The sequence below is a fragment of the Crinia signifera genome, chromosome 19 (genome assembly GCF_055691185.1).
Source record: "Crinia signifera chromosome 19, ASM5569118v1, whole genome shotgun sequence".
In the NCBI taxonomy this organism is placed as follows: Eukaryota; Metazoa; Chordata; class Amphibia; order Anura; family Myobatrachidae; genus Crinia; species Crinia signifera.
This window is the reverse complement of record NC_139226.1, coordinates 29,058,929-29,075,522: the sequence shown is the minus strand read 5'-3', so window position 1 is coordinate 29,075,522 and position 16,594 is coordinate 29,058,929. Positions and strand designations below refer to the sequence as shown.

General features: G+C 45.5%; 1 protein-coding gene across 3 annotated transcripts in view; it reads left to right on the top strand.

Moving 5' to 3' along the window:
* LOC146041765 (circularly permutated Ras protein 1-like) overlaps positions 1 to 16,594 on the top strand; it is a 94,530-nt gene that overhangs the window by 67,497 nt on the left and 10,439 nt on the right. For 2 of the 3 annotated variants that reach the window (XM_083161667.1, XM_083161666.1), the window contains 12 exons: positions 414 to 524; positions 846 to 911; positions 2,939 to 3,079; positions 4,552 to 4,626; positions 5,642 to 5,724; positions 6,412 to 6,597; positions 8,245 to 8,298; positions 9,403 to 9,492; positions 13,712 to 13,863; positions 14,092 to 14,173; positions 15,868 to 15,995; positions 16,510 to 16,594. In XM_083161667.1, coding sequence (XP_083017793.1) covers positions 414 to 524; positions 846 to 911; positions 2,939 to 3,079; positions 4,552 to 4,626; positions 5,642 to 5,724; positions 6,412 to 6,597; positions 8,245 to 8,298; positions 9,403 to 9,492; positions 13,712 to 13,863; positions 14,092 to 14,173; positions 15,868 to 15,995; positions 16,510 to 16,594 — 1,253 coding nt within the window. The remainder of the gene's footprint in view (positions 1 to 413; positions 525 to 845; positions 912 to 2,938; positions 3,080 to 4,551; positions 4,627 to 5,641; positions 5,725 to 6,411; positions 6,598 to 8,244; positions 8,299 to 9,402; positions 9,493 to 13,711; positions 13,864 to 14,091; positions 14,174 to 15,867; positions 15,996 to 16,509) is intronic. The other variant, XM_083161668.1, reaches the window with a different exon arrangement.

Genomic DNA, 16,594 nt, shown 5'->3' with positions numbered 1-16,594 from the left:
CCCCTCACCACTGATATTCCATCTGGTGTTCCCCTCACCACTGGTATTCCATCTAGTGTTCCCCTCACCACTGTTATTCCATCTAGTGTTCCCCTCACCCCTGATATTACATCTAGTGTTCCCCTCACCACTGATATTCTATCTTGCAGGGTGTTTAGTAGAATGCACTGTAACAGGTAGAAAATAGCACCGCTTTGTTTTTTTAAATCCAATCTAATATGTCTTTAATTTGCATAAACATGTTAAAAAAACACAGTTGAAAATCAGAAAGGTGCTATGGAAGGTGCCTTAAATATCAGGCGTACAATTTTTTATATAATAGAAAGCATGACAAGGAATTTATTATGCTTCTGAACCAGTCATTTTGTTACCAGTCAACTGTAGAGTTTTCAGACTGTGTCCTCACTTTTCAGAAACACTTCCAGATGAAGCCTTATACGTGGGTTTCTCAACTGCAGAACCCACAAGTTTAGAGCAGTCTGCTCCACATTGTAAGGTGGTTCCTGCTGAATGTCAGGCACCAGGTACAGTATTTCCAATTAGTGTTCTTGAGAGTAATACTATTGTAGAGTTATTGTCTACTATTGAATACAGTAAACCCAGGCTGACACTTATAGGCAGTGTAACTATGCCATTAATGCTATATACTAACCACTGATATACCATTTCTTTTTCTTGTGGCCATTGTTATCCAAACCACAGTCCTAGCCTCCAAATTTCTTCTAATGTATTCTTCTTAAATTAGAAAATCATTACCGTATATTCCTTTAATTTACTTTCTTTGGAGCATGCACAAGATGAAGATGATACATTTTGGGAAAAGTAATTAAATGTAACTTTCTTAGATACAGGTTCTATATATCATTACGCTACCTCGGAAGATGTATCTGGAGCAAATGTAAAACCTTTCAGTAAGTACAAGAACAGCGAGCAGCCAACGGTCTAATGGTCTAAGCTTTATTCTTTGCTTCTCCCTCCAGTGTTCTACTTTACACTGATCACACTACTTATTCATCTACTGTTCTGCTCACCAATAATTTGCCTTTTAGTAATTTACTTACAATCTGGTTTTACACTGACACTATTGGTGTTCCAAATCCCTGTCATTGTATTTACTAATGTTCCTCCCAGTACTGATATACGCTAGTGTTCTGCCCACCATTGATAGTTCACCCAGTAGTATTCCTTTTACTATTGTTAGTACTCTAGTCATTCCATGTAGTTTTCTCCTTACCACTGATATTCCGACTTGAGATTCACTCACAAAAGACTTTCCTTCCAGTGTCTTCCTTACCACTGATATATATATGTGACGGCTGGGTCTTAGAACATTTGAAAAGGCAGTAACACACACACACACACACACCCCCCCCGCGCGCATTTTTCCCTTAGTACATCCCGCACATAGTGTAAGATGAACAGAAAGTAAGCGACAGGAAAGGGTGACAGGCAGAAGGTGGCAGTCAGAGGCATAGCAGTTGAAATTTGTCTACCTTGGACAGAAAAATGGCAACTTCCGACACAATCCTTAACACCAGTGTGTCATGACTCACCCGCTGAATCAGGGGCGTAACTATAGCACTGCAGCCCCCGCCACCGCGGGGGGGGGGGGGGCGCTGTGCATGTGGGGGCGCCGGGGGCTGCGGTGCTATAGTTAAACCCCCCCTCAATCCCCCGCAGACTTACCTATCGCGCTAGTCCCGGCGGCTCCGTTCTTCTGCTGAGGACCACCACAAAATGGCCGCCCCCATATAGCACACAGTTCTCTGAAACTGTCTGCTGTATGGGGGCGGCCATTTTCTGGTGGTCCTCAGCAGAAGAACGGAGCCGCCGGGACCAGCATGATAGGTAAGTCTGTGGGGGATTGAGGGGGGGTTTGCATGGGCGGCGGGGCGGCGGGGTAGGGGTGCTCAACGGGGGGGCGCCCAAAACGTAGCTACGCCACTGCGCTGAATCAAGCCTATGATTTGCAGGCATGAAGGAGAGTTCAGCTAATCATCCCAATGCAGTAATCATTTAAAAGGTTAAACCAGGTTTTTCATTTTGTTTCCTTCAAAAATCCTGCAATGTAGTATTAAAGAATTAACAAAAAAAAAATGAATGCGTGTAAACTGTCTATAATAAATACATGATAATGGGAATCTAAAGCAAAAGCAACCTACTGTAGATTTGCCTTGTAAAGGATCCCAGCTTTAAAAATACATGCATTCCAATTTAAACTTTAGCCCCTATGTTTTCCGAAACCGTTACCTACTGTACTGCTGTAATACCACCTCAGCTCGCCATCTAGTGGTAGCTTTCAATATTGCTATTTGGAGGTAGTCATTAAAAAAATTAAATTGAAATAAAAATATTTGATACTTATATGTTAGTTGGGCGCCCACAAAGCTATTTGCTTAGTTTTACGCGTCCCCTCGCAGGGCTCGCTGTGCTCGCCACACTATATAAAATCAACTCCATGCTGACATGGATAGTGGGGGTATGAGCGTACTAACTATATTGGGCGCCCAACTAACATATAAGTACCGAGATGTTATATAATCACAAAATCATGATAATGGTTTTGGAAATGGGAAAAAAACCTCTGAACAACTACCTCATCTTTAGTACGATGTCCCACGGATATCTCCTGCTTAGTCTTGCTGTGCTGCAGGGAAGTCAATGTTAAAATGTGTAGACCAATTCAGAGTTGGGAAGAAACACATCGTTGCACAATTTTAAATTGCATTGTTGGAATGAAGCTGCCCTGTATGCGTGTTCTACATGCAAAAACAGCCAATATTTACTCTGCATACAAAAACGAAATTAATTACATTTACGCCCCTTGCATTTCAACATGATTTTTTCCAGGTGCAAAATGACTCCTCTGTTTGCTTTGCTCCCAACTGTGGACCAACCCATAGTTTGTTCAACTTTTTAACGTTGTCCCTGCTTGTAGATGTACCCAAGGTCCACCCAGGTGTTACCTTGTTACCTAATGACCAAGATTATTTGGAAGTGCTACCATCACAACCAACAGATCTGGAGAAGCTAAGCGTTCCACCAAGACCACCGGACCGTCCACTTACACCTTCATTGGGTAATCACAACACACAGACTCTTCTTGATGTTCTTCTGATGTTTTGCACTTCTGTAGAATCACACTTATTTTACTTACTGTCGACTATCTATCAATCAATCAATCTATCTATCTACAGTATCTATCTATCTCATTATATTATATTATGAGCAGTGGAGGAGGTGAGGCCAATGCCATGTAGAACCCGTTCACTATAAACCCCAATGTCTCCCTAAATATATAAATGTACATTGCATACATGTGTGGAATAGGAATGCAACTTTAATACTTATGACTTATAGCCAACCATGTGGCCAGCTGGTGTCTATCTTGTGATCATCATACGGCCACAATGATGGGCCTATTTTTATGTTGAGGCCTGGAGCTCCATCAGCCCCATTGTTAATCTGTCTCTGCCCCTTCCCCTTAACTTTTCTCACATATGCCCATCCGCAGAGCAGTTTTTCATAAACATGCCCCCTTGCCCAGCAGCTTGTCCCTGTGATCCATGAAAGGTGGTGCAGGTCCCGGTTACAGGCCCGGCTTCTACAGCAGCAAACGGAGGGGTGTGGTGGGGTTAAGGGGCGCTTAAACTTCCTGGGGGAGGGGGGCACCAAATTTTTCTGGTGGGATGACGCCCATTTTTTAGTTACACCACTGGTCTGCTGCTAATGTCTTGGTATAAGATACCACAGGACACCATAAGAGGTATATGGCCAAATTGAATAGCCTCTGCGTTCAGCAACCATGCGGGGTGGCAGGTTTTTAAAGGGGCAATAATTTACAAAGCAAAACCATGCATTGTAAGTGATTGCCCCTTTAAAAAAAAAACTCGGAGTTCATCCGGCATCCCACACGTCCGCCAAACTTGGAGACTAATTTGGACAGTTGTGTGCTCCATGTTGTCAGGGCAGTCGAGAGGAATGCCGGGCCCCGGTAAAATTTTGGAGGCGTGACCTAAGTGTAGGAGGTGTGGCCACCTCCCAGGCTTACGTCACGGCCCCAACATGTTTAGAGGGGGGTGAAAGAAAACTCTAAACTCAGCAGCACACACCTACAGCATGTGCTGTGCTGACAGCAGGCTCAGCATGAGCTCTCATGCTGTCAGTGAGATGCTCATGCTGAACCTGCTGTCAGCACAGCGCATGCTGTAGAAGTGTGTGCTGCTGTTGCTGCCCAGGAGGGGTCGGACCTGGGCCCCTCCAGCAAGCCCGGGCCCGGGTAATTAGTACCCGCTCCCCCCCCTCTCGGCTGCCCTGCATGTTGTGCACACAGTTGGAAGTTGTGTACTCCATGCCTCCATGGGGTCAGATAGAGCAGATTTGGCAGCACCAAGGGGACCTACACAAACTTAGGAAGGTGGTTTTAATATTACTGCTGATTCATTTTATTCTACCTTATTATCTATTTATATTCTTTTTTATTTTGCAGTTTGTTTTTAGAGGGGATTTCACAGTAGTTGTGTTATTAATACTTTATTCTATTACGTGCAGCCCCTTCTGGTGATCGTGTGCCAGCCAACTGCAATATCCTTCTTCTGAACATAGGAAAGCTGGTGGACAGCTATGGTAAGAGATGCCGGGAAACACTGGAAACCGGACGTATTGCGTCAAAAACTTTTCTTTTTTTTATGATTTGGTATATAATTGATTGATTGGGGATTACATATATATTTATGTTATGATTTTTCTCCCACTCCCTTTGATGTTTTGTTCTGTATACAGTGGCTAAAAGAATAATTTACCCAATTTCACATTTTTGACACTGAGGGTGAGATTTGATAGGATGAGAGATTCGGAAAGTGATAGATTTGGTAAGAAATCTCCAGGTTTTTTTTTAAAGCGGCAATCATTTACACTGCAAAACCAGTTTGATTTTGCAGTGTAAATGATTGCCGCTGTAAAAAAACTGGAGATTTCTTACCAAATCTCTCACTTTCTGAATCTCTCATCCTATTAAATCTCACCCTATAGTTTGTCCATCTCGGAGTAAGGGATTGCAAACGTGTTTTTCTTAATTATGAATAAAAGACAGAGGGCTAGATTCTCTAAGCTTCAAAAGTGATAAAATGGAGAGTGATAAACCCGGCCGCCAATCAGCTCCTACCTGCCATGTCACAGACTGTGTTTGAAATAGACAGATAGGAGCTGATTGGCTGGCTGTTTATCACTCTCCATTTTATCACTTTTGAAGCTTAGAGAGTCTGGCCCACCCAGATACTGTAATAACTGATAATCGCATACAACTGTACTGTCCAGTAGTTGGTTGGCATTTTTATTTTTTTAAACAAAAGCTTCATCATGAAGTTTAAAGCTGTAATCTCCCCTTCCCCATGTTCCCGGTGAAAACTATCACAGGCACCCTCCTAGATGGTACACCCACCGGACAGGGACCCCCAGGACCGGACACTACAAGATCCGGAATGCAGAGTTTGATAAACATCCCATCCGGCGTTCTAGGGTCTGGTCTGGTTCTGGCTTTCACTTAGTCCCACATTTTGGCTGTGACATTATAGTGTTCATATAAAGACAATCAGAGAGTCATCTCCTTAATGTACTGACCGTGATATTTGTCTTTCCTCAGATCCTCAGACACTAGAATCGCCATTACTCTGCAGCCGCTGCTCAGCTGCCTTCTCAGAGCTCAACCACGTACAAGAGAATAAGGTTAGTAAAAAATTAATGCCACAGCAAGGATGATGGCAATGGTGCAGTTAGCCATCAATCTGTCATACTACTGCAATGAATGACTATGAAGTTTTTACCTATCGATGGTCATCCATTCTCTTTGACTGACTGGCCTGTGGGCCAATCAAAACAGGAAGGCGGACTTTCACGGGTGTTGAGCTATTTTCCGTGTCCCAGGCCCTTTGAAGAAAAAAAGAAAACGAAAACGATTTGTTTATGCTTAACATCGATGGAGGGAAACCATCCGGTTCTCCCCCCACCAATGGCAAAAATATTCAATGACCATCCTTAGTGTGCAGCGCTGGTCCCCCTAACCCACAGACACCCTGCAACAATCATAGAGGTTCCGCACTGTGGCATGCCTCTTTTGAGCAAGGTGCACCTGATTTTGACCATGCACAAATAAAGGATTAACAGATTATAATGTATTAAATAAACGTAATTGCAAAATGGGAAACTCTTACATATAACAGAGAAACCTGCATCACTCAAGATTGCAGTGTCCAGTACAGTGATGGTTTGTTTTTGCTTGTAATCCTGAGAAACACAGCAAAATCATATATGTTACAGCTGTGCGGCAGCAGACTGTGCTCCCCATTCCCGAACGTGACACAGGCACTGCGGAATCTCCACAATAACACTCCTGTCATTTTATTCTCCCACCAGACGTGGACTTGTGTCTTCTGTGCAACTGAGAACCCTATGACAGAGGGTGACAGATCTGAAGGCATTGGAGGAGGAGACCAGCTGTACTTCCGGGATTCCCAGCCTGGAAACGAGTACGCCACCTCTGATGACACCATGCTGGTATTCTGCATTGACATATCAGGAAGCATGAGTGTGACCACTGAGGTGAGGCATAGGCAGTTATTAATCAAATCCATTCAAAATGATATTGTGTATACACGCTAGATGAGAAAGTAAAATATATCTTTTAAGTTCTTGTCTAGGGGCCAGATGCACTAAGTTTCAAAAGTGATAAAATGGTGAGTGATAAACAACCAACCAATCAGCTCCTACCTGCCATGTCACAGACTGTGTTGGAAAAATGTCAGGCAGGAGCTGATTGGTTGGCTGTTTATCACTCTCCATTTTATCACTTTTGAAGCTTAGTGCATCTGGCCTTTAGTCTCTATGGGGGCTTTATAAACATAAACCAGGGTTGCCGACCCTCCCGGAATTTGCGGGAGTCTCCCGAAAATCGGGTCCTTCCTCCCGGCCCCCGGAAGGGTGGGCAACCCTCCCGGAATCAGGGGGACCCCCACTGAGCCCCCCGATCGCGGCATTTATATGCCGCAATCCGCGGGTCTCAGGGGAGGGGGCGGAGCTAAAACGGCACAATCGTGCCGTTTTAGCCCCGCCCCCTCCATGGATAGCTGTTATTTCGGCCATTTGTTGTAATGGGGGCGGGGCTTAATGGCGTCACCGTTAAGCCCCGCCCCCAAAATGCGTAACGCAAGAATCCTCTCCGGGCTTCTCCCGGAGAGGATTTTTTGAAAGTCGGCAACCCTGACATAAACATCTTGTGGAAAGTACCTCGGCAGTTTTACAAGTTTATTTAAAATATTTTTTTAAATAAAGAAAAGGGTAAGAGACTTGAGTTTTCTACCTCACAGACATGTTATTATTTTTACCCTATACCAGTGGTTCCCAAACATTTTTGATTTGATATTAAAATATTTTTCACAGCACCCCTAGACCACTGAAATGACCTCCCCATGAGCTGGGTTGTATGGCTGGGATGTATCACATGAAAAATGTAGTAAAAACCTAGATTTTGGGGGTTTTACTACATTTTCATATGGATCAACGTGGGACCGCCACGTTTCCGACACAGAGGGTAACGCAAGGTTTTTCTGCCGTTACCCCATAGAAACCTATGGACTTCTTTTTTGTTAGTACATATTCGTATCAATTCTAGAGAGAGAGTTACATTTTAGTGAGTTATTTTGTTTCTGTGCAGGGTAAATACTGGCTGCTTTATTCTTACACTGCAGTTTAGATTTCAGTTTCAACACACCCTACCCAAATGTAACTCTCTGCACATGAAATGTAACTCTCTGCACATGTTACATCAGCCCCACCTGCAGTGCAGCATGGTTTTGTCCATTAAAAAAGGAGTTTGCTTTTGCAAACCAAAGTGAATTAGGCCTAATGCAGGGTTGCCTACCCTCCCGGAAATCGGGACCCCCTCCCAGCCCCTTGGAAAGGGGGGCAAGCCTCCTGGGTTTTTGTGTCCCGCACCCCTTGGGACAAATGACACGTCCGCATCATTGTAGCCCCACCCCCTGCTGTGCAATGCATGCAATACCGGCATTGCACGGCAGGGGGTGTGGCCACGAGGATGCTTTTGCACTTGCTACGCCCAGCGGGATCCCAGACACAGGATTATTATTACTACCAGAGGATATTTGAAACATACTTTTCAGTCATAAAATGAATTATTGATGCTCTGCATTGTACTGTAAACATGTTTCAGTTCAGATTTCACTATTGCAGGTGACGGAAGACCAGAGCAATGAATGTAACCGAGTCTATAAATCAAGAATGGAGGTAAAATAAATCCACTTAGGGAATCATTTTGAGTTACATGGGATTCTGTGTGCAGAATGGATCGCTTAATAGAGAATTTGCAAATCAAGCAACTATCCAACAACTGCGCATGTTTACCTTACACATTACACATGAGAGGAGAATAATACCCCTTTCAGACAGAAAAAAAATCTCCGGGAATTTCCCTGGTCCAGGAGGGTAGACCCGGGTTTTTTTCTTTCTGAAAGGGTCAACCCGGGTCTAAAATACCAGGTCTTCAACACAGGAATTTACCTGGGTTTTTCCTAGGTCTGAATTCCAAAAACACGGGTAGCCGGTTTTTGGGATTATTAAACATTATTAGGCACTGATAGGCTCTCCTGGTGGGGTGCTGGCTAATTGGTTGTGAGGATGGGCCTCTCTGATTGGCTGGGAGGGCATGGCAATGGGGCCTCTGAGGTCATTAGGGAGCTGAAGAAAGGATAGCATGGCCCACTGGAAGAAGCAAGAGGTGAGAGCTGGTGGCAGTGAGAGGGGAGGAGATCCGCAAACAGATGACTGGGACAGTCAAAGATGCCACAGTGTACTCAAACATTGCAAATATACTGACAGCCATGTGCAGTGGCGTAACTATATATTTTGCGCCCCCCCGCCAAACTTTTTCGGCGCCCCCCTCTCTCTCTCTCCCTCCCCTCGGCGCCCCTCCCCATGCCCATACCTGACAGAGCCGCATCTGCGGTCACTGTCCCGTCCAGTCTCCCGGCGCCGGCTCCTGCTGATAATGAAAAGTGACTCTTAGAAAATGGCTGCCAAAACTGTCTGCAATTTTCTAAGTGTCAGTTTTCATTATCAGCAGGAGCCGGCGCCGGGAGCGATTGACGGGACAGTGACCGCAGATGCGGCCCCCCCATAGTTACTCTGGGCCCCCCCAGAGTAACTATGGGCGCCGGGGGGGCTGCGGTGCTATCTGCAGTGTTTTAAAAATGACAGTTAGGAGCTGATTGGTTGGTACTTTATCTCTCTCCACTTTATCGTTCTACATGGTTTGATAAATCTCCCCTTAGGTGCTTATGAAGACCACATTGTGGTAAATATATGTAACTGATAGTTACTCTTTACTTTCAGGCTATGAAATCTGGATTAAGTCAGACCCTGGATTTCCTATATAACCAGCACCCAAGGAAGAGGGTAGCACTTGTAACCTTCAGTGACCAGGTAAGGTGATATTAATTTGCGACTGATTTAGAGCTGATTGTGCATATGCAAATTTGTAGAGGACTGTGAGTAGATAGCCGCCGCCCGCACAGAAAAGAAACCCACCCTGTGTTAATCTGCTGCACATCCATAAGCAATTCACTCACCATCAAATTATTTACCATCAGTCTCTGCAAATGTAAATCTGACCCTTCCACAACTCTGCGACAGAGACAGGCATTAACATCCCCCATCCCCCATCCCCCCCAATCACCTGTGCTACGCCGGAGCTTTTCTAACCCCTGCCGTTCGACCAGCCTCTAGCCGCCTGCTGCCATTCATTTTGCAGCAATGACGTAGGCAGCAGGCTCGGGGATGTTCAGGGCGGCTCGGGGGGACTCAGGAGCAGTCAGGCACCCGAGTCCTCCCGAGCCACTGCGAAACATCCCTGAGCCTGCCGCCTGTGAGATGACTGACAGGCGGCTGGGGCAGCGGCGGCAGGGTAGCTCCGGCGTACTAACGCCGGAGCGAAGGTGAGGGGGGAGCTCCTAATGATTTGCCCTGGTAGGTTTGTCCTGCCCCAGCAAAACCCACCACTCAAGGGGTTAAGGACAAGATTGATAACATCTGAGATGAAATGGTATGCTCTTCCACAACCTCTAACCCACTTTCTTCCCCACCTGAACTCTCTGGCACTTTCTCTTCATTTGAGCCCACAAATGAAAAGGAAGTTTCCACACTCTTCTTATCCTCCTACTCTACTACCTCTTGATCCTATACCTGCAAAAGTCATTAAAACTCCTGTGCTTGTCCCAACCTTAACTAAAATCTGCAATCTCTCTCTTGCTACTGGTACTTTTCATTCTCTGCTCAAACATGCAGTGATTACTCCCATTCTCAAAAAAAAAAAAATTCTGACCCTAACTCTCTCTCTAACTACCGTCCTATGTCTAAGCTCCCATGCCTCTCCAAGCTACTGGAGAGACTAGTCTACTCTCGCCTCACACACTTTCTTAACTCTCACACCCTTTTAGACCCGCTTCAGTCAGGCTTTCGTTTCCAACACTCCACTGAGACAGCACTGACTAAAGTGGTGAATGGAAATGCGGTCAATATGCCGGCGGTTGGAATCTCGGCCGCTGCAATGCCGGCACTTTGTCCCTCTATGGGTGTCGTGGACTCGAGGGAGAATAAAATAGTGTTCCGAGCGTGAACACAGCGAGCCAGCAAGAGGGGGCGATCCACGGCCCCCCTTTTCGGCATTGCAGTGGTCGGGATTCCGGCAACAGTATTTCAACCGCCGAGTTTCCGACCGTCGGCATATCATACCGGACCCGGTGAATGATCTGGTAACTGCCAAGTCTAAAGGCAGGGCCGTTTCTAGACAATTTAGCTCCCAGGTAAAGAAAAAAATGCGCCCCCCCCCCCCCCCCCCCCAAATAAATAGAAGAAATTGCACGCGCCGAAGGCGCGCGCGGCAAAATAGGGGGCGTGGGTTATTTTAAAAGGGGGTGTGGCTTAATATAAGGGCGTGGTCTAGCAGGAAAACCATTACCTTACATCTTACTTTTGCAACCTGTCCAGACATTAGTTACTGCAGTAATGGTCATTGTCCTCCTGCACTTAAGTTGGCGGGCAGAAGGCCACACAGTGACATAAAAATATAAAGGCCCACACAGTGACCTAGTACGCCTCACAGATCAAGGCCAAACAATGACAGACTACTTAAATCATTATACACTATGACATAAAAATATAAAGGCCCACACAGTGACCTAGTACGCCTCACAGATCAAGGCCAAACAATGACAGACTACTTAAATCATTATACACTATTTATCCGTGATGACAATTACACATTATGCCGCTAACTGTGATGACAATTACATATTACGCCGCACACCATGATGACAATTACACATTATGTTGCACACCGTGATGACAATTACACATTATGTCCCACAAAATGATGCCCATTAGACCCCACACTGTGATATCAATTACACAATACTCCCCACACCGTAATGCCTATTACACATTATGCCCCACGCACCGCTGCCGTACAACTGATGTCGTTTACTAATATGCCCCCACAGTGCCAGATATGCTCCCACAGTGCCTATGCCCCCACAGTGTCACACATATGCCCCCACAGTGCCAGATATATGCCCCCACAGTGCCACAGATATATGCCCCCACAGTGCCACAGATATGCCCCCACAGTGCCAAACATATGGCCCCCACAGTGCCACAGATATGCCCCCACAGTGCCACAGATATGCCCCCACAGTGCCACAGATATGCCCCCACAGTGCCAAACATATGGCCCCCACAGTGCCAAACATATGGCCCCCACAGTGCCAAATATATGCCCCCACAGTGCCAAACATATACCCCCACAATGCCACAGATATGCCCCCACAGTGCCACAGATATGCCCCCAGTGCCACAGATATGCCCCCACAGTGCCAAACATATGCCCCCAGTGCCACACATATGCCCACACAGTGCCACAGATATGCCCCCACAGTGCCAAACATATGGCCCCCACAGTGCCAAATATATGGCCCCCACAGTGCGCCAGATATGCCCCCACAACTCACTGTGGACCTGGGTGCTGGGCGCGCATCGCGCATCTCTCCTTCACTGTGCACCTGAAGCTGTCAGCCATTCATACCTTGCGGGCTGGCTCCTGATTGGCTGCCGGCCCGCAAGCTCCTCTGATTGGCTGACAGCCCAGTGAGTGAGGGGAAGGAGAGAAGCGCGATGCCCTCCCCTCCTCTTCCAAATCAACCGTGGCGCTGGCGGCTGGGGACTGAGGGGGAGAAAGGGAGGCGGCAGCGCTGGGCGGAGCTGCCGGGCGGCTGTTAACAGAGGCGGACAAGCCGTGTGGCGCCCCGGGCGGCTGCACAGCTTGTCCGCCTCTAGAACGGCACTGTCTAAAGGCCATTACTCACTACTTATTCTTCTAGATCTTTCTGCTGCATTTGATACTGTTGATCATACTTTTCTCACACAAACACTACACTTCTTAGGTCTTAATGATACAGCCCTTCCTGTTTCACATCTTACCTATCTGATCGCTCTTTCAGAGTTCGCATCTCTGACTCTACCTTCCCTTCACTACCTCTGTCAGTCGGAGTTCCGCAAGGCTCAGTCTTAGGTCCTCTGCTTTTCTCAATCTATACCTTCTCGCTCGGCAAACTATCAGCTCTTTCAGATTTCAGTATCATTTATATGTGGATGATACTCAAATCTATCTATCAACCCCAGAGTGGTCACCAGTAGTTTTGGGCCGAGTCTCTGAATGACTCTCTGCCATCTAATCTTGGATGTCTTCTCGTCAACTCAAACTCAATATTTCCAAAATGGAATTACTTATATTCCCACCAACTAAGAACAGTTACCATCCTGATATCTCCCTCTCTGTTGACAACTCTACAATCTACCCTACTCCACAAGCTCGTTGCTTAGGGGTCATCCTTGATTCTGAACTGTCCTTTGTTCCCCACATTCAATCTGTCTGAAAATCTTGTTACATTCATCTAAAAACATATCCAAAAATACGACCGTATCTCACACAAGACACTACTAAATCTCTTATCCATGCACTTATTATATCCCGCATTGATTATTGCAATAGTCTCCTAACTGGTCTTCCCAAGAACAGACTCTCACCACTGCAATCCATCTTAAATGCTAGTCTAATCTTCCTTGCAAGACGCTCATTGTCTGCTGATCCGCTCTGCCAGTCCCTCCATTAGTTGCCTGTATCTTACCGTATTCAATAAAAAACACTTCTACTCGCATATAAAACTATTAACCATACTGCACCATAGAGAATGCTGGACTCTGGTAGATAGCTCCAGCCATCCACCAATCAGCATGCTGACAGCCATTTACTGTCTGGCTGCAGGCTGGGAGGAAGGAAGAGAATGCTGCCTGGTTGCTCTGTGTGCGATTCACAATCAAGATGACCAAGCAACATTCTCTACTGTATCAGAAAAATCTCAGGAGGCAGATACCCACAACCCAATCTGCCCCAGCTCAAAGGCCCTAAAAATGGGGGGCCCTTGGGCAGCTGCCCATTGAGCCCATATGTTAAGATGGTCTTGCCCAGATACCGGGGAAGAGAGAGAGGTGTCCAAGAGGCCACCATTTGTGAGATGATCTAAACCCCTACTCTAGGTGACCTGCAGAACAGCTGAACCCTGTGCATATCCCACTCATTTATTTCCAGGTGAAGATATATGGTGATGGCACTATAGAGTCACAGGTACTGGAGGATTCACAGTTGCTGGACCCTGATTATCTGAAATCCCAGGGAGAAAACCAGCCACTGCCGAATACACTGGAGAAGACTCTACGTGTCCTTGATGCAAGGATTGAATGGTAATCTACATTCTCTCCGTTTCCCATGGTGGTACCCACAGCCTGTTCCCGACTTTTTGCCTCTCACCACTGCTGCACAGTTTGATGGACCCAAGCCTTCAAAATGTGCCAAGTATATATTCTTAATTAAAGTGATTCTTTTATGACTCAAAATGAGCTACACAGAAGTTACCAATCTGCGTTTTCTCTGTAGAACCCTTTTAATGTTTGTAAATTTTTTAATGACAGCCTGCAAGAAAGTGGAGTTACAGCGTTGGGGCCTGCAGCTTTGGTTTCCATAGCAATGGCCGCCAAGAGACCAGGTTCCAAGGTGAGTTGTAGTAGGCAAACAAGTGGCTCTTCTGTTGCTATGAGGGATCCGGAGTCTGGGATAAGGCCTAAAGTACTGTAATTAGCTGTTCCAATATTGGTTGTTATAAGATGCAGTAGGGCGTTAATTGAATAGCTTCGGGAGCTGTGGTTACACTCGTTAGCTAAAGCCTCTTGGTTAGTCTTGCGGATAATTAAATTCCCCTTACATGATAATTCCATCACCTCGTACCTTGTTACATCAACTCTAATGGCTGCCTCACACTCCTATAAATAATATAGGTGATTATAATAATAATAATTTTATTTTTATAGCGCTCTTTCTCCAACATAAGCTAACTGTGATATCATTTAAATGTAATTAATTTAATATAATTTGCAGCAGTTATGTTACCAAGTTTATCAATTCAATATCTGATAGTGACCCATTTAATCAATCAGTTGATTTTACAGTACTTATACATTATGCTTTTTTTTGTGTTCATTTTAATTATTTGAATTTGCTCGGTTAGATGATAGAACCCTACCTTTTTGCATAGTACAATATTGCGCTACTTTCTAAAGGATTTTCTAAGGAGCAAACCCATTCTTCTGGATACAGTATAGATGACTAATGGTTGACTGGTGTCAACCATGTCCAAGCTTAAGCTTGTGTCAACTATCTGTCAATGTCAACATAGGGTATGTCAACAAATCCTTGGTGCCGACCTAGCCACTGTCAACCATTAGTGGTCAATCTAGTGACTGTCGACTAGGCATTGTCGACCCAGGGACCGCATCGCATTTTTCTACCCTATTTCCACTCTCATTTTACTTTTTGCACGCCAACCCTTTTCCAAGCCCCCCCCCTATACATACTGTATAAAAAAGACACTTCCCCTGTTTGCCTCCCTGACCCATGTACTAAAACCTTTATCTTTAATAAATATGGCAGTTATGACAGATTCAGTACCAGAATGTAAAGATGGAGTCCATGATACAAGAAGTGAATTATGTCATTGTGCTGTAATTAGCAGACCGCATTATGCTGGGTGATTGGTCCGTGAAATGTATCCCATTGCAGTGCTCGGAGTTTCTAAGAAATTTTTGTAAAGAAAACTGTTGATCATGATGGACTGGTGTCATTGTCCATCTGTATTAGCTAAGTTCTTATTATGTGAGGCACTGAGAAAGGGGGAGACTACATATAACCAGTGGCGGTTCCAGAGGTGGGGCTGTAGCACAGTTCAAAATTCAAAAAGAGGAGTGGCACCAACTGCCAGGGAGTCCCTGCCAGGAATGTTTGGCAGTATTTAGGGTGGCAGTTGGTGTGGTTTTCACCTTTAATTTTGGACTGAGCTACAGTCCCACCTCTGGAGTGTCCACTGCCAGTGCCGATGCAAGCCCTTGCACCGCCCCAGGCAAAATGGAGGGTCTGCTACATTTCGGGTTACGTGGTAGTATGTCTGGTGGATCAACATCATGGACAATCGTGTCCTGGTTTTGTTAGGCTGCAGGCTTATGGCACATTCAATCTGGGAGTGTTTATTTGTATAAAAAGTAATGCACAATACTCATAATAAGTATATATATATATATATATATATATATATATATATATATATATTGTTCGACCCAAGAGAAGTACTTGCACTTATTAGTACCAATACTGTATATTCTTTATATTCCCTAACAAGTGTGTGATCTCTTCCCCAGGTGATTATCTGCACAGACGGCAAAGCCAACACTGACCTGGGGAACCTGGAGAACATTGCAGAGGAGTACACCTACCAATCCTCCAGGCTTTTTTACAGCAACCTGGCCAACTTGGCTCTTCAGCACAGGTTAGAGAACACCCGCATTGCTGAATACACAGAATATGATAGGTAACAATTGTAAGGTTGCAAATACGTGCACTGCTCCCATATCTACCTGGTGCGCCCATAGTCCCGAGAGGGGAACTGGTTACAAGTACCTGAGAATGAGTGGCCTCCAGTGCTCTTGCATGTGTGCCAGCTGTGCCCTGTGACAGTATAGGCAGCAGGTAATTATCCCTGAATCAGGATGGCAGCGTTGGTATTCTGACCCTATACCCACTGCCGGTTGTCCGTATGTATGCCATTTACACAGAAAATCTGAAGGTTAATAGTTCCTATGAACAAACTGTGGGAGTTATTTAGATATTGCACCATGTTTTCACTAGTTGCACCTATGTGACCTATTTTATACACAACTTTACCTTCTGAGACTGTAACCAAGGGCTCCTTCACGTGACTTGGCCTCAGCCATAGAAGATGTAATGCTAATAACCAGTTTGGGGCTTTGGATTATAAATCAGCAGGCTGTCTGCTTTTGCAGTGTGATGGTCTCTGTGGTGACCATAGAGGGGACTGACTGCCAACTGCCCGAGCTGGGACAACTAGCGGATAAAACAGGAGGCAAG